This window comes from Centruroides sculpturatus, unplaced genomic scaffold (assembly GCF_000671375.1).
Source record: "Centruroides sculpturatus isolate CEXI.00-Female unplaced genomic scaffold, Cexi_2.0 scaffold999, whole genome shotgun sequence".
NCBI lineage: Eukaryota > Metazoa > Arthropoda > Arachnida > Scorpiones > Buthidae > Centruroides > Centruroides sculpturatus.
The window spans coordinates 310,280-329,862 of record NW_019385237.1 but is presented as its reverse complement, the minus strand read 5'-3'; the positions used below and the strand labels follow the sequence as shown (position 1 = coordinate 329,862).

The 19,583-nt window shown below is 30.1% G+C and overlaps 1 protein-coding gene across 2 annotated transcripts in view; it reads left to right on the top strand.

Moving 5' to 3' along the window:
• Positions 1-2,610: 2,610 nt before the first annotated feature.
• LOC111636551 (fat-like cadherin-related tumor suppressor homolog) overlaps positions 2,611-19,583 on the top strand; it is a 42,999-nt gene continuing 26,026 nt past the window's right edge. For both annotated transcript variants that reach the window (XM_023381830.1, XM_023381829.1), the window contains exons 1-7: positions 2,611-2,922; positions 3,300-3,508; positions 3,579-3,723; positions 9,690-10,750; positions 10,832-10,985; positions 11,067-11,306; positions 16,747-17,133. In XM_023381830.1, the coding sequence (XP_023237598.1) occupies positions 2,718-2,922; positions 3,300-3,508; positions 3,579-3,723; positions 9,690-10,750; positions 10,832-10,985; positions 11,067-11,306; positions 16,747-17,133 (2,401 nt within the window). In that variant the 5' untranslated portion in view covers positions 2,611-2,717. The remainder of the gene's footprint in view (positions 2,923-3,299; positions 3,509-3,578; positions 3,724-9,689; positions 10,751-10,831; positions 10,986-11,066; positions 11,307-16,746; positions 17,134-19,583) is intronic.

The following is a 19,583-nucleotide window of genomic DNA, read 5'->3' as shown; positions in this document are numbered from 1 at the left end:
GTTTTAATCAGTGATAAGACAGCCCAGGGGTAGACTGACTGGAAAGTCAGCACTGTTCAGCAGAATGAAGATGAAGTTTGAGATGACAGGGAAACCAACACAGAGTTGAATGAGGGAGAAGCAACCACCCTTTGTTCTTGAATTTCAGGGTTTTTAAAAAATTTCTCCCTGAAATTCTTAATTTGATTGGTCCCAATTTTCTCTCTCCACCTCCTGATTAGTGCCTTTCCTGTTTCCATATGAAATTATATGACACAGGAAAGATCACTCTCTGTTAATCAATTTGACACTTTCATTCAACTTTGAAACTTTCACTCATATCTCATGCAATGATATTTTCTTTTCTGACACCTAAGAATTTTTCTATGTTTTTATTACTTACAATGCAACAGTTTTTCGTTTAAAGAAATGCTATGTTTTCTCATTTATTTCTAAATTTTGTCATGTCTACAAGCATCCAAGTCAAAGCTCAATCTATCCAATCGACATTCTAAACATTCTAATCCATTAGTTCACAACTTGTGACCTTGTGGGGTCAACCATATTATTTATCTCATACCTATGTGACAGATCTAGTTCACACACTTTTATAACAAAATATTTTCTTAAATGAATTGGATTTTTGTATGTTTAATTTAATGAATAATTTGGACTCTGTTCTGAACTCACAGTAGATGAGGATTGGAATAGAGATGGTGGAAATTGGGATTTGAACTGGCGAGGAAAATGATGTGGAAATAAATAAGCTTGGCAACTGGTTAGGATCATTAGTAATAGAATTGGAAGTGGGATAGGCATCAAGCAAGCTGGACTGGATCAGTGAACTGACTGAATTGGATCAGAGATGAGAGACAGTTAGTCTCTACTGAAGTGATTGAACTGGATTTTTTGACCTTTTCTTGTCCCTTTTAAAAGGTTTGGTCTGCTTCTTGAGTTGATATGTCTCCAAAAAAGGCAATATCAGATGGAAACTTGGTTGTTATCCAATCCCAAGTTTTCTCTACTTTCCTGGATGAACTCTCTCTCCCAGGAAGAGGAGTCATTGAAAGGGAAGTGTTATCTTTGACAAAATCTTGTCACTTCCTTTTTACTCTTTCTAAAATTTTCTCTTTTTGTTAAAATTTATTTTAAAATTATTTTTCTTTAAAATTTAAACAATGATTTTTTTTTTTACAAAATTGTAACCAAGATCTCACACATGCTGATTGCATAATCTCTCATGTAATCTGGCCTGTTAGGTCTCCACACCTCACTTTCCTGGATTTTGGGATCTCTGGGAGACATTTCTGACATTTGCTTTATGAGAAACTGCAATATTGTACATAAAACTTCACTTTTATTAAAACTTTACTTATTAAACTTTTTCCAATGCAGGATATTGTATTAAACCTTTTCCACAGCACAGTAACTTTTCAGACACTATGTATTTATTTCTATTTAATAATTCAATTAATATCCATATTTATAAACTTATCAAAATTTAAGTGACACATTCACATAATAGTATTTAAAGTAATGAATATTAATTGATTGAACTTCTGATGTTGATTGTTGACCATGGGTTATGAATAGAGATGTAAATATTCAGAGCTTATCTCTGAAATTCATCTAAAACATTAATACAATCACAAGCTTTGAAAATGTTTATGCTTCATTCTCAGAAGTTACAAATTTGTAAATGTGAAGAACATTTGTCCATTACAATTTCTCAATGTGTGTAGCTCATGTCACACAGTACACATCCAACCAATACTCAAATTCTTTTTACACTCACTACAGTATAACCGTTGTCGTTCCTTTCAAATCAGCCCCAATTCTGCAGCTTCATGGTTATATTTTGCATTTCTGCACATGATGAGTAATTCCAACTTTGCAAACTGCAAAACACAAATTGCCTTCTCTATTGCAAAGTTGCCATTTTCATTTACAGTGCTTCTAGAAGCAGTAAACAACAAGACATTTGAATGCAGATGGGAGAATAAATTCAGACAGTTGCTCTATGAATTAGTGTACAGTACATTGCATACTTCTCAGATAATAATTAACATAATTACAGTAATTTAAATTGGTAACATTCACTTCAGAAGATCGTGTATATGTTGAAGTATAGTTACAAAATTCAAAATAAAACTTTAGATGATAACTTCTAATAAATGTAATAATAAATATTTAGATAAATAAAAATATAAGTATGAAAATATTAAACCTGCTTTTATATACTGATAATATTTTTTGATATTATTTTGCCATCAGCATCTGAGTTGCAGTGGGAGCAGGGACAATTGCTCTCTCAAATTTGAGCAAAACAGTAGGGAAAATTCAGGCAAAGCAAAAGCATAAAGATCAATAAATCATCAGTGATGGCAAATTAAAAATTGGTACTTGTGTTATTTGTGTAAAATTTCAAACAAAATCAACCCTCCCTCAACCAAAGTGACTTCATATGCCCAAATGTTTTACTGTTATAAAACAGTTATAAGTGTGTGCATTGTTTACATATTTTTGTAAATGATATTTGATTCAAATAATTGTTAAATATGATAAATTACTAATTCATTATTTTATATTTTAAGCATATAAACTTACTACAATTTACATATATATTTTTTCTTTTAGGAATTATAACAGTATCAAATGTGCATCAATTCACACAGCAGCCTTCTTATACATTAAATATATCAGCTACCGATGGTGTTTATTCCAGCTACGCACAAGTTATGATAGAGATAGAAAGTGCCAACCATTATAGCCCCGTCTTCACTCGAACTGTATACGAAGTTGCTCTAAAAGAACATCTTCCAATAGGAGTTTTAATTGTAACTGTGTCAGCCATAGATAAAGACAAAACAGAGTATAATAAAATAGAATATGACATACAAAGTGAAGAATTAAAAAATATTTTTCATATTGATTCTGAAACAGGTATATATATATTTGTATATATCTATTAATTAATAAATTTTTTAATGACAATATTTCATTCAATATCTACATATTTATCTCTAAAACATCGAAAAAATATAAATTTCTTCAATATATATGACGCACATGAAAAAAAATCCTTTTAATTGAGCTTGAACATGTTTGCTGCAGGAAAATTTTGAAGTTCTCTTGCTTCCTGTAAGCATGATTTCAATTCTTCTTGCTGATTACCTAATAATTTTAACTATTCTACTAACATCTAGTTTCTACTACGTAAATACAGTATTTCCAAGGCAAAAAATGTTTCAAAAATATATAGTGTTAAATTAAATATTATATTATATTTAAATAATTTTTTAAAATATAATTATTTTTAGGTGAAATATATACAAAGTTTAGTCTTGATCGAGAAAAACAACAACTTTATGAAATTCCAGTTGTTGCAATTGATAAAGGTGGTTTAATTGATTATTGTACCGTTCGAGTTACAATTACGGATATCAATGATAATGCACCACAGTTTTCCATAGTTGAATATAAAGCTAATATTCAAACAAACATGACTGTTGGTACAACAATTCTTAAGGTTTGTAAAAAAAAATCTTAAAAATCTTAAAATAATTATCGAAAATAAATTAAATATTACTATTTTTCAGGTACATGCTACTGATATTGATGATGGTCCTGCTGCTATAATAGAATATAGCATTTATGAAATTAGTAATTCTTCAATATCAGACCTTTTCGGAATCTCTCACAGTCAAGGAGAAATTTATTTAAAGAAATCTGCTGCTGGATTAGGTAATTTACATGTGTAATGTAGTTAAATTGTTGTTATTGTTAGATACTTCTTTTTGATAATTTTAGATTTATTTTGAAGAAATAATCATCATAAATCAAAAAACACATACTAAATACTCTTAGAAACATCAAAAAATAATTTTGAAATTAAAGAAAGTGGTGTAAACAGATCATTTATCAGCTATTCACAGACCAAATCAATTAACTCCATTAGTTATGTGAAAGATGTAAAAACAATATATCCTTGGAGTAATCATTATTACTTCATTGAGGTAGAATATTAGTGAATCCTTTTCTATGTGGCTTATAGAATTATGTTTGTTCTCAAAAGCTGTTCAATTGATTTTGATTAAACTTTACCATTTTCTATTAATTGCAATGAGGAATCCAAAATATAATAAAAAATGGAGGGCCATGACTTCGTTTTTGAGATAAAAGGTCGTTTCATAAGCGTGTGCAACAAAGCTTGTTGTGTGATGTTTCGTGGTTTTTAGCATGTCTTCTATGGGCTTATAGAATTGAGCTTGTTCTCAAAATTTAATGGGCCGATTGTGATAAAATTTTGCCATTTTCCGTTAATTGAGATGAGGAATTCAGAAATGTAATGTGGGTTTATTTAAATGTAAAATATCCATTCAGCAATGAGTTGCTTTGCTTAACTTTCTTGGCAACTTTTCAAATTTTAGTGACACCATCTGTTACTAAATTTTATTATAAAATGGCAAAAATTGTAATTTTGAGGGTAGGTATGGGTTTTATAAAAAATTATAAATTCTAATAATGAGTAAAATCATCATTAAGTCAACTGTACTCCAGATACGACACACAATCCCCCTTTATCTTTGACCTTTAGCCTCCAAAATTTAATAGCATCCCTCCCCTGGTATGCAAACCTCCCTGCAAAATTTCAGAAAATTTTGATAAAAAGCACAGAAGTTATTAAGCTTCAAACAGGGTTAACAAAATCGTGCTCTGCACACAAACACTCACACTAACACCAATACATACAGAAAAAACCCCAAATTTTTTTGTGTTTCTCATCATTTCAAACTCCCAAGTCCAAACGTAAAAATCTTGGGGGTCATTTTTTGACCAATCGTCATACTTTCCTTCTCTTATATATAACAGAGTCAGAAAAGTAAGGAGTCTATGACTTTGTTTTCCTTATACGAAGGTGACAAAATTAAAGTTTTCAATATTAAATTGATGATGTTCATGCTTGCTGATGTGACTGAGTGCACCTAATGGTATTTAGGCCTACAGGTCGGAAATAAAAACAGCGTTGTGTGCACCTAACGGAAAACAGGTACAAAAAATGAACAAAATGCAAGAACAAAGCAACCGATGGGATCACTTTGTTCTTGGATTACCTATCTTCGTCGGCAAGTGCAAGGATCATTTATCTTGTGGCTGGCAAGTACAGTACAAGGATAGCCTCTTTTCTGGAGGCAAGTGCAAAGTTTACCCATCCACATCCATTAGGTACAAGGATCGCCTCTTCTGTGTCTAGTAAATGAAGGGATATTTTTTTCTTTCCAGCTTCACCTCAATTCTATTATGATACAATAGTCTCAGGATATCCTGGTATGTCATTAGATAAAAGCTATGCCTGTAATAATACATTCTACAGTGTTTATTTAAATTTAAATTTTAAAAGAAATTTAAAAAGAATGTATATTATTTTATCAATTTCTCTACTTTTTGTTTTGTGGAGTTAATCAATTTGGCAAATGAGCAGTCATAACAGAATTAAACTTCCAATGTTTAGGTGCAATGCAAATTCTTCAATCGTTTGTATAAGATTTCACAAAACATGTGTATAAACTCACACAAAGACATTACTTATCCATTGACATAACATATGGTTAATTAAATACTGTGACCTTTCGGGTCGGCACCTCTTTCGTCCCCTGTCAGGATTGACACCACCATGTTTATCGGAACATGGAAGCCGAGACGGTAATTATTACGTCAAACCGTCACGCGAGTGGACAGACGGATTCATAATGTCAGCCAATTGAGAGACAGCATGTGGAAGAGACCCAAACTACACTTAACAATTAACAAGGTTTTAATTAAAAATAAATTGGATAAGATACAGAGGTTCTACCATTGGTTGCGGAGAGAGAGTGTTCACATAACTAGCGCAAGTTGCATAAATACCTGGTGATAAAAGGTGGTTTTCTGATGGAGCTCTTGTGGGATTATAATAGTTCCGATGGTGATTAGTTCCACTATAATATCCACTAGCACAATGATGGCACAAGTTATCCAAATTGGCACTGGTTGACAATATTCTGGGAGTAATCGGTTATGACTTTTCTGATCGGAGGGACTGATGATGACTGACTTTTTTCAGCCGTCTCTGGCGATATTCACGGATAATATCGGCCGTCCAGAGGTTAAAAGATCACAAGAAAGCATCATGTTGCCTTCAAGAAAATGTAACGGGAGACTTTCTCAGGTAGCTACGAACAACAATTGTTGCGTAACTCAAACAATATTAATATTAAAGTCTAGTTCAAATTTAGGGATTTCTGCTACCTCACATCACCTTTGTTTCTAGAAGTAAAGGCTCTTAAGATCATAATACTTTTAAATATAAAGAATGTACTGCAGATATTATGAATTATCTAATATTTTCAGAATCAACACATCCCAAACACATAAATTAAATCACATTAATTTAATATTAATAACTAATATTATGTTTAGTTTTGTTCATCAAACCAAACAATTTTCCAACTCAAACCAAGAATTTTTCTATTTTTTATATACATTACACATTTTGAAGTTTTTTATTTCTATAAGCCTGCTTAAGACTACAATTAAAATAAACTTAATAAATTATAAACCTGATAATTCCATACAAAAATACTACATTAAATTAATTTCCCTGGTGCTTCAAGGTACAAAGTTTGTGCCTCAACAATTGATTACACAATATGCTCCATGGACTACCAGTAATACTTCACAGAGCATTGCTGTAAATGTAGTTTTATTTAAAAAATAATGCAAACCAAACTTGTACAAAACTGCAAATGAGGCACAGTGTATGAGACTTGTGGCCTGTACAGTACATGTAAATTCATTCATCTAAGCCTTGAAACATATATTGTACCTCAAACAAAACTTTCAAAATTAGCATAAATATTTTTAAAAAATCAATTCAAAAAGCAAATCTGGACTTTCTGATATGAAAAGAATATAAATCTATAGAAAAAAGAGAATGGCCCAGGGAAACAGAAAAATTTTTTCAACAGTGGTAGTTTACGTTCTAAAATGTGGTCTGAAACAGTAATGGATTTATATGGGAAAAAATGCCCTGTAGAATATCAACTCTACAACCATCTAATGCAGTAAAAATTTCTTTATTTAAATGTTTTCAATCGTCTTAAATGATCTTTTTCAGAAAAATTACAGCTCCTAAATTAGTATAAAAAAAAAATTAGTGCTTCTAAAAATGTATAAAAGTAGAACTATCATTTTATTGCACATAAAAGTATACATAGAACATGTAAATCTAACGAAAATAATAGAAAATTAAAATTGGTTAGTCGCTCTCAGAATACGATCAATCACTTTCATAGTTTACAAATGGAAAAGCATTATACTTGCAAACACATACTTCTTATATATTCTCCATGGTCAGGTGTAGATGGCACAAGGAAAGTAAATCTTTAAACTGCAAAAACGATTTCCCAACATCAACAGATGTGAGAGGAGCGTATTTAGTTTTCATTAAAAGCTCCAGGTTTTGTGATTGAACATATTCAGGAATTATATTTTGAATATCTGAATTTTTGTTCAGGGAGTATTTCAATTTCTCTAATTGGAATACGTCCAACCAGTTTTTGGCATGTTTAAAAACCTCCTACTGCTTCTCAGTAGACAGACCATATTCCTCAAGCTAGAAACTGAACTGATGAATGAACAATGTAAAGATTTTTTAACACAGCTTATTGGTTCAAAAGACTTTTGTGTTTCATTGTGGCTGCTGAAGACTTTTCATCCAGTTTATTAATGAATGCTCCCATGAATGGAAAATTTTCAGCAAAAAAAAATAAACAAACCATTTGAATCCAGTGTCTCAACCTGGTTATTACAGGGTGTTTTGGGAGTAGCAAGTTAGTTATCTCTTTATATAGATGTACATTAACAGGACATTTAGTCAAAGCTTATTTCATTTTTAAAATGAAATCATTGGCCCAAGAAAATTCTGCCCTAATTGCTTCACATACCTTGTTAAGAAAATGGGTAAGATAAGTCATGTGTTTCAGATTCAGACACTTCAGAATATAAAATAAAGATCTCAAGGCATAGGAGAAGGTTTCTGCCTCCCTATAATTAATTACTGTCTTTAAAAGATATTTTGAAGATTTCTAATTCTTTTAGGTGTTTTAAATTGATTCAATTAGGACTTGATTGTATGCTATATCAGAGTCGTTTTCAGTAGCATATGAAGTCAAGATGGTAGAGGATAGGTTCTTTTTGATGATGTAGATATGCTCTTTAATCTGTTTGTTCAACAGTTCCTCCAATGAATATACACAAGAATTTTAGGACTAAATGATGATCGATGTGACTTCTAGTGTTAAAAGAATTTCTCTACTTGATGCATGACAACTTTTGGCAATAACATTAGATTGTCTTCAAAGACTATTGAGAATTGTTCAACCACCTTTTTTAAAACAATTCTCGATAGACTTAACCAAAAACTTAATGCTCAGACATTTTTAGTTCTCTGAGCACTAAGTTTTTGTCTCTATAGAGGATTGTGAAAGTTCACGCAAAAGGACACCAGCAAAAGGAAGCATACAAATATATATAAAAAACAATAAATTTATTTTCACATATAACGAACAAGATTCTTTTGGATTACAACCCTCTCAGTCACACAATTATAATAATACAACTTATGATGCTAATAAATGTTGGAAGATGACAATTAGCACACAGTTCATGACAAACAAAAAATATCTTGTCTCAGTATCTTGTATAGGACTTGCTAACTCTATTTTAATCACAATAGAGTTATCCTCCAACCGTTCAGATCCTCTTCTTGTCTTCCATCGCTGCTGAACCAAGACCCGGAGCACAACCTTTTACATCCTTTCCTATCGATGTCTAAACTAGGAGTGTCCGTTACCCCATACCTTAGCCCTCAGGGCCTCCTTCTTTTATTTTTGTTCTTGAATCAGTCATCAGTATCGAAGGGGAAAGGATTAGAGAAGAAAATTCTAGAAGGAAATAGAACAATAGAACAAAGCATAGAGAGAAAAACTAAACTAAACTTAAAAATATATGCAAATTATGGTGTACGGCCACAGGACTTATCACACACTATTGACATTGTCAGGGTAATCACATAGAAGTGGGTAGACACAGGTTTACTATGAATCTATTTTTAAACACTTTTAATTGTTTTAACTTGTTGAATAAAATAGGAATACTCTATTATTGAAAAACTGCAAAATTTAGAGTTAGCCAGAGATGATTCTGTATCAATCATATGGAAAAGTGATTGCAGGCTAAGAACCATGCACTTAAGTCATCCCCAGTCAGCACCATGGGTGACCTGTATGGTAATATCTTAAGTAATAGTTCTGGAAGCAAAGATCATATGGAGAAAGTCTGGGTAGCGTAACTCTCAACACACCTGCAAGGTAAGCAGGAGTTGTGGGTTTGAGTCCTGCTCCAAGCTAATTCTTATCTTCCAGAAATTCTAAATGAAAAAAAAGGTAGTATCTGCATGGGCACTATCTTTCAGTAAGCACAAGACAGGAAAAATATCATTAAATGGGATAAAATCATTAAATTATTTGATTTGACTCATTTCTTTTCATTCTACTTTCAAAATCTAATAGAAAAATTATATCTTTTAATCCTTTTTTCTCCTAAAAACTTACTTTACTCTTTATCCATTAATTTCAATTAAGGTAATTTTATTTTTTACTCTTTCACAGCTTATCAAGCCTATCAGTTTTTTGTCCGAGCACAAGACAAAGGTATTCCAAGACAAGAAAATGATGTTCCTGTGAGCATTGTAATATTACCAGCTGATGAAAGTGGACTTCAGTTAGAAAGCACTAGTTACGAATTCTTTTTGCCTGAAAAAGCTCCAATTGGCACTGTCGTATCAACATTAGTAGTGACAAAATCTGAGCCTGTAACTTATTCTTTTGTACCTGCAATAGAAGGATCAGATGCTCAATATTATCTTTCAAAATTTAGTATAGATGAAAGAGGGAAAATATTTTTAATGGCATCGCTTGACAGAGAGGAAAGAACGCAATATATATTAGTTGTAAAAGTTCAGTCGAAATATAATCCTTTATTTGTTGCAATGGCTCATATAGTTATTAACGTAATGGATGAAAATGATAATGTTCCCATATTTGAATCTAACCCATATGTAGCGACCATAGCAGAAAACATAAAAAAAGGCTCTACTGTATTAAAACTGATTGCTCATGATGCAGACATCGGTCGAAATGCAGATATACACTATAGTTTTGCAGCAGATTCTATGAAGTATGCAAATGTGTTTCATTTAGATCCCAAGACAGGTTGGTTATCGACAATGGTAACTATGGATAGAGAAAGTGAACCGTGGTATAATTTTACGATTGTTGCACAAGATAGAGGCATAATTTCTTTTATGTCTATGACCAATGTATTTATCAAAATCAAAGATTATAATGATAATCCACCATTATTTAAGAGGGAAATTTATGACACAGCCATAAATGAAGATGCTCTTCCGGGTACTGTTATCGTAACTTTAGAAATTGATGATGCCGATGAAGAAAGTGCAAAAGTTGAATTTTATATAACTGATGGAAACTTAAGGGAACAGTTTCAAATTAAACAAACAGGAGAAATATATGTAAACAAACCTTTAGATAGAGAAGAAGTTTCTCATTATTTTTTAGAAATTACAGTTACAGATGGTACCTTTGTTAGTAAGAATCATGTATCAGTCGATGTTTTAGATGCTAATGATAATCCTCCTATATGTTTAAAGGTAAACCATTTATATTAATTTCCTTAAAACTTAAGCAACATTGTTGCTTAAAATATAACTCATTTTTATCATTTTTTATAGCCAAGATATAAGGAATTAGTACTAGAAAATACCCCTCCTCAAACATATATATTAACAGTAGAAGCTAAAGATGCCGATGAAAGAAGAAATGCTCAGATGCAATATTATTTAACTGGTAAAGGTGCTTCTGATTTTGTTATTGATTCATCAACAGGTAAATATTTTTGTTTTTATTAACTCAAGATGCATATTTATTTTTTACAAAGTTTAAATAAGTATTTGAAAATCTTTTCAGGTATAATAAAGACAGCCAAACCATTGGATCGAGAAATTCAATCAAACTATTTGCTCATTGCTCATGTTCAAGATAAAGGTTACTTGGAGTGGGAATGTACAAGCATTGTTGAAGTATTGTTAAGTGACATTAATGATAATCCTCCTATTTTTACAAAATTAGTCTATTCTGTGGCAGTTCCTGAAGATTCGGAGATAGGAACACTTCTTGGCAAAGTTCATGCAACAGATAAAGATTTGGGTATGTATTTAAAGTAAAATCAAAAATATTTATGCAAGCAAACAGATATTTACACACAGCAGTATGTAATGAAAATGGTTTACATGTCTTAAAACATATAATAAACCATCTTCATTATATATTATTATATAAAATATAGATCAGTTTATAAATTTATAGTGTAAATGATACATGTTGGCCAATGCTATTGTGGATCATATAACCTGAACTGAGTAAAATTACTGATTTAATTTTAACATACTGATGATTCACATCAGTCTACTTAACTAAGGAATAATTTCTTCTCAGCAATATTAATTAGATAACTGAGATTATAATAATTAGTATTATTTTTAATTTTAACAATATTATTTCTTACATTAACATCCAAAGAAGGGAACATATTTAATTGTTTGACAAGCAGGATTAACGAACATTCTTTTTTTCTTGGACATGTCTCCAATTTTTGGCACTACAACCATACATTCTGGCAGGATTATGCATGTCTTGGATTTTAATAAACGAGAATAAAGTGCTGAGATCTTTTGTGTATTTAAAATAATATTATTCCAGTCAGATTTCTAGACATACCATAATTTTTCAGTTCTTCTCATATGAAAAATCATTTTGCAATAATATTATACATAATTATACCATAATTTCAGAAATATTAGCATAGCCTACTTATTTATTAGATTAGCATCACAATAGATATTAAAATATTCAACACAGAATAAATATTAAAATCGACTTCTATGTCTCTATATTATTATTTTATCAAGTCTTTATAATAAAGTAATATTCAGCCTGACTGTCATATTGTATTAGTTACAGAATAATTTCAGTCAAAAATAACATTTTGTATTGCATTTGTTGTTTTAATGCTAACCTATTCATTCAATGCTAAGAATCACTAGAAACAAAAGCTTCCTATCTTTTGTCATATTTTGTATGTGTATATTTAGCTTAAAATTATTACATTTTTCTGTCACAAAAAATAGAAACAGCAACACTGGAAAGTGAGGAATCATCACAAAATGTTTGAACAAGCAGGTGAAGCCCATGGGGCAAGTGAATGACATGAGTGGGGTGCAAAGTCTCTAGTATTTGTATAAATGTTTTAAATTTTGAAAACTTGGTTCAATTTTGCTTTGTCATACCATCCAATAATAGCAATGTGAAACAAATATTCTTATTAATATAGTTACAGTAAGCAAAAAAGAGAAATTGCCTCTTTCTAGAAACACTTAAGAGCATCCTCATTGTGCAGTATAGCTTAATTAACCCCTTCTTGGTTCTTCTTCAGGTAATTCAGCTGGATTGAACTCGAATACGAAAATATGAACAAATCCAAACACTGACGTGTTTCAAATGTTTGATTTGTTTGTATATTCCGTCACATGACTTGTTTGAAAGTGCTCGAACTTAATAATCCATATCCAAATGTTAGTGAAAGATATGTCAAAATAGATAACATACGTGAGTGTGAGATAAAACATAAATAATATTCTCACACATTCCCCCATCAAATATTTTTCTTTACAACTTAATAAATAATAAAATGCTATCACTCCGTATGTAGTAAGGCCTGCCATGCCTTGGGAAGGGCAATCTCATCCCTCATATTAATGCGTGTGGATGCGCTATAAGCCTTAAAAATCTCCATCTCCTCTAACCATTTCAGGTGGTTAATGTAAGGTGCGGTAAAAATTAATTGCGCTCTAGTGAAGCTTGCCACAATTTCAGGATCAGAGGCATAAGCAGAGAGAGAGGTGGTGCATCTATTGCGCTGTATATCAGAGATATGCTCTTTTAACCTAACCCCCCAATGAACGTTTAGTCAATCCTATGTATTTCTGTTAAACCATTTATCCCTAAGCTGGACAGCATATACGCCTGATAATCTCTCCATACTGGATCGATCTTTTCTGTTACATAAGATGTTACGTCAAACAGAGTACGGCATCTCCTGTATGCCAGGGTAACCTTTCATTTCTTTGCGATGGTGCTGTATAAAGACCTCAAGAGGGAGTTGAACATAAGAGGTATCCTCACATTTTTCATCCTCGTGTCACCACTTTGTGCCACTGCAGTAATGGTGGAAAGCCTGCGCCTGTATATGGTGCTCTGAGATTTTTCATATGATATTGTGGTAACCATGGGACCTGGCAATGTCTTCCAAGTATTTTAACTCTTCTGCAAGCACCTGGTGCATAGAAGAGTGTGTGTAGGCTCATTTAATCAATGCCCTGAAGGCTGCCATCTTGTATTGGAAGGGATCACGAGTTTATTATGTGGATATACTAGACAATTTGTGATAAACAAACATGTGTATGATGGATTCTTCAAATCTGATATCTAAATCAAGAAAATGGACTCTGCCGCTACTATGTTGCTCCATCTCAAGGGACAGCCCATATGGATTGTCATTCATTTCGCCTAGAAAGCGGGTTAGGTTGTCCTCCACAAGATAATAATGTTGTCGACATACCTTTCATAAAGGATAATGTCCTGGAGGAAGTTAGGCAGTGTCCTGCTCTCCAATTGCCTAATAACCAGTTTATGTTTTTATCATATTTTCGTATTCGAGTTTGATCCAGCTGAATTACCTGAAGAAGAACTCAGAAGGGGTTAGAAAAACATTTGTTTTGGAAGATTAACCTTTGTATGCACCAGGTATAGGTTCAAGTAGGACAAATTTTGCTACTGACTATTATTTTTATTAAATAACTTTGTATTTGGATGGACTCTTTATATGTATAAACTAGTAATCCTTTGATATTTAATCTGATATAAAGTATATACTTGGTATATTCCATAGTCTGTAGTCTTTAAATTTATAATAAGATGAATCAATCAATCAATTTAATCAATTAATTCAGCAAGTAAGAATAATTGTACAGTAAATCAAAATGAGATATTTTAATTTGTTAATATAAATTTTTGTATATATTTTGATTGATATATTCTTAAAATTATCTTCCTCGTAAGTTTACCTGAAGTCATTGTATCTTATTCCATTTTTACAGTGTAGATTATTTATAATCTATGAAAAATTCAATGCAGATTGTTCATAAATAAAAAAGATATTATCTAGCATCAAAAGACAAAAGCAATATATTACAAATGCCACAATGATAAATGATAGCATAAATTTCTAGAAACTAAATTTTAAACTGTTTTCTTTATTCAACAATTTTAGAGTCATAACTGCATCAACAGATTACACCAAAATCAAAAGTAAAATAATGTGAACAGAAAAGCACTATGTTATGTTTGTTTACTAATCCAAACAATTATTGTTTAAATTAGTAACTGAATTCATGGTTTAGAATTATCCTAAAACAAGTTGTTCTATTTTGAATTTGGTATATTCTATTGATGGAGTTAGAAGAATTCTGAAAATATTAAATAAAAAAAAAGTTTTTTAGAAATTTGAATTATTATTTATAGCATTAATATTGTGAAGAAACAGCTGTACAATACCTCACTTCAGTTGGCTATTTTAAAATTTTAACCAGCATCTAAAACTAACTGATTCTATTTGTAAATTGCATTTTAGCTTTAAAAGTTACTTAATTTAAACTAATTTATAACACTGGAAATCTCTATCTTGGTAATCATGTTGACATATGAGTAAAATAATTTACTTATATCTTATTATTATAGATAATCCAAAGTATTTTTTGCAATAAATTTAATTATTTAATGAGTAATTACATTTATTGTAAATAATATGAATTATGTAAAATAATAACACAAAATATCATTTTAGAAACATTGGAGATTGTCCATAAATTATGTAATACTAAGTAATAGGCCTACTGCTTTTTAAGTTTGATAACTGTATAAAGCAATATGGTCAATATTTGTTATGGAACACTATTTTTATACTTTTAACTACCATCCCATCCCCATAACACTGTAATGATACTGCACATATCCACCCCCAAAATTATGTAACACATATCCTTAATTAATCTCCTTAATTGTACTAAAGAATAATAAGCATTACAGGTTACTGAATGAATCAGTATTCTATTAATTACTTGTATAGGGTATGAAACACTGACATAAACAGTACAGTTTTCTATAAGACACTTCAGTAATAAAGTATCATTCTGTTATCCAAAGATTGAGACTCTAGCATAACATTTTTGTAAACATCCTCCACTCCCTTGTAATACATTGTAACAATTAACTGCATACCCACCCACTCATATCTGTGTTATATGATTTATAGAGATACTCTTAACAGCAACTATTTTTTCCCACTAATCAAAAAATTAATGTTACTGATATTTCTAAAATACTTAGAAAAACTGTCTTTACAATGTTTATTTTATTGTTTCAATATATATAATAAAATAAACTAAAATTTTAAGGTATTTTCATATACAGTACACATAAGTACTTACTTCTTGGCAATGTAAATGTATATTAAAAGAACTCAAGAATTAAGAACAACACTGAGTTTAGTTTATTCTTGTGTTTATTTTAATATTAAAGAGATGGAATTGATTTATCATCTTTCTCTACTTTAATTTACTCTATAAGTCTGAATTAACTTCTTGGTCAGTGATGTATATCATCAGATGAACATTTTTAATATTTTCTTCAGTTTTATATCCTTTTCATATAAATCAAATAAATTTAAATTCAGAAACATTCATTTTATATTAAAGATGTGACTTCTTTTATGAAAGACCTTTTCCATTAAATTGAGCTGATTTTTATGGATATCATTTTAGTTATTTCATAATATTTGTAGCTAAAAATGACTTCATTGTGCTTTGATATGCTTCATTATATTAATAACTTAACACAGAAATAGTATACATGAAAGGTTCTATTAATAGGTAGTAATGATGATGAAGACGTAACAATTAAAACTAAAACTGGATGTTAACACACAAATGTGATATGACGACTTCATAGTTTCATAGCCAAACAAGCCAAAAAAGGGTTCTACATATAAATATAAATGCATTGAACTTATCAAATAAATTAAATAAACTACTGTGATAAAACCAAAAAACTAGCAGAAATGGTAAAAAAATTCACATTAGCAAATGTTTCTTCCATATTAAATGGATATTGGGCTCTTAACATTCTAAATTAAACCACACAAAAGATAGACCACCTCAATTCAAAATATAGAAAACATTTATTGGTGGACTGAGCTTCTTGACAGTCTTGTAGACCACATAATTATGACGAGAAGCAGGTCTTCCAAAGTAATGAAAACAAATCTGCTGGTTTTTTGGTTTTTGTGACTGTAGTTCATTTAAGGTTAACCAGTTTCTAGCAGTTTTTATTTGTATACATAGCTATGCCAGCCAAATATTACCTAAGTAAATTAAAGCTAAAATGAATAATTTTATATTTTTAGAAATATATAAACTTATAAAAATAGTATATTTTTATTCTTTATATTTAAAATTATAATTTATTTTTACAGATATCAATCGGAAAATTAGTTATTCCTTTGTTGATTCTTCAAATGACCACTTCAGTATTGATCCCACAACTGGGATTGTACGCTTACAAGAACCCTTGGATAGAGAAACTAAAGCAATGTATAATTTAACTATTAAAGCTACTGATCATGGACTTTCTCCACTATATTCTACAACAACATTACTTGTTCTTGTTCAAGATATAAATGATAATCCGCCAGAATTTTCTCAAAAGCAATACTCATCCATCATTTCAGAGAATGCATCAGTAGGAACCGAAGTTCTTCGTGTTCTTGCTGCTAGCAGAGACAGCGGCATTAATGCAGAAATTACTTATTCTATATTAGGAGGAGATGATGATAGTTCCTTTTCCATTCATCCTAAATCAGGTACTTTCTTATTTAATATATTAATTGTGGATATACATGTATTCATCAACTAATTAGGGAATCCATTCTACCATTTCATTCATAAGTTTAGCTGAGTTGACTGTAATTTCACTTCATGGCTTCACAAAAATTACAAGGACTACTTGCTTTTTTCTGGAGTTTCTTATAATCTATAATCTAAATATTCATTCATCTTCAGAGTTAAAATGGCAAAGGCAGTAAAGAGTAATGCAGTTTGAATGAAGATTAAACTTCAAGATGCCTTTGGAAAATTAAGAATATGATAGTTCCAGTTTGAATTTAAAAAGATAGATGAGGCATTCAGAATAGAAGTAGCGATTGATGAAATTTGGAATGTCTGAAGTTCTGTTTAGGCTCTGAAGATGACAAGAAGTGTCTGAAAGCACTTATGTTACAGGTTATAAGAAAAATTTTTTGTCCTCCAGAAAATGGACTATATAGTTATTGTAAATTAAAATAACTGGAAATAACAATCATTGTCTTCATCATCCATAAATACATACTACATAAAATTGGATTATTAAGTTCAGCACAAGTAAATATACCAGAACTATTTGGCACAAATTAGTGACGTTCAAATTTTCATAGTGATGTTCGACTGGCTTTAACCTGAAGATGATTATTTAAAAATCATTGAAAACATTGTTTTTTTCATTAGTTTTATTAAGTACAATTTGTGCTGGATATTTCTGATATATTTATATGCACTGGACTTCATCATCCATGTTTTTGCTTGAAAAGATATTGGTTCATCTTGAAGTTTGTCAGCAAGGGATATAAAATGCAACATCAGCAGATGAACCAATTGGAAGATAGTCTCATATAATCTTAAATAATTATTATTACTATGTTTTATTTATAAAATTGTGCTTCATGGTTGAAAGTTGAAATACAATAGACATTCCCATAACTGAACTCATGTGGGTGGGAAAAATCCAGATAAGAGAGTGTAAGAATTTTTAAATAAGACTGTGTCATATGTGCCTACTGTATGTATAAAAAATGTTTATTTTGACTCTGACACTTATTTTTGACAATTACAATTACAATTAATTTTCAAAATATTATGTTAAAGTTGTTTCTTTTGTTCACAAATTGCTGACGTGCTACTACGTCACACCAATGCCTCATTATTGCATCAGTGGTGGTTAATTCATTGTGCTCTTCTATAAATTTCAAGGTAACCTTAATATAAAACAAAAGATTAAAAAACATACACACTGCAGTATGGAAAAATAGGATTCAGAGTAATGTATAATATTTCTAAAATTTTTGGTTGCCTTTGATCAGGCCAGATAAGGGAGAGTCTGGATACGGGAGGGCCAGATGTAGAAGAGTCTACTATAGTTATAAATCTAGAGATACTTGTATAATCTTTAGATATACACAATAAGAGACAACTAAAGATTGTCTCTTATCACGAATATTGTCTTAATCAAATAATTTTTATATTTTATCATATTTTTGTAGCTTCTACTATTGAGAATATATCTTACATTCTACTTAGGTACTTATTTTAAATAATTTGAAAGCAATCTTGTTCTAATTTGCATTCAATTTAGTTACATTATACAAAACTGCATTAGGAGATGATATGTCCAAAAATTTTTATAGTATTAAATACATTAACTGAGATTGTAATTAAATTTTTTTACGTTTATACTATTTTTGAAATGTTGTTAAACCATAAATTATATTCATTGATTAGTTGTAAATCTTATTTACAGTATTTTTTAAAAGTTGTTTTTCAATCACGAATATAAGATTTTTAAAGTTTAATTTTCCGAATAACGTAAGTATCAATAGAGATAAAATTATTTAAAAAAGTAATAATTTATTCAAAATTAATTTTTTACAGTCAAAATCATTTAACTAAAATGCATTTTGGAGTACTTAGCTCTCATCTGAAGAATTCCATTATATTAATAATTTAAATTATTAATTAAATTTTAAAATAAATTTCAAGCTAATTTTTTTATTTAAGAAGTTATAAGAAAATTTCATTTTGAATTATTAAAATACTATTCATTTGTTTATACATGTCAGAAAAATATTTTTTTATTATTAACAACATTATCAGTGTTATTAATAATATTACTAATAAATAATTTGACAGAATTAGTTACCCGATTTGCACACTTAACCTTCTCAAGTTTGTAATTTAACTCCATTCTATAATATCCTTTTCATATAAATCAAATAAATTTAAATTCAGAAACATTCATTTTATATTAAAGATGTGACTTCTTTTATGAAAGACCTTTTCCATTAAATTGAGCTGATTTTTATGGATATCATNATCGTTGTCAGAAAAATATTTTTTTATTATTAACAACATTATCAGTGTTATTAATAATATTACTAATAAATAATTTGACAGAATTAGTTACCCGATTTGCACACTTAACCTTCTCAAGTTTGTAATTTAA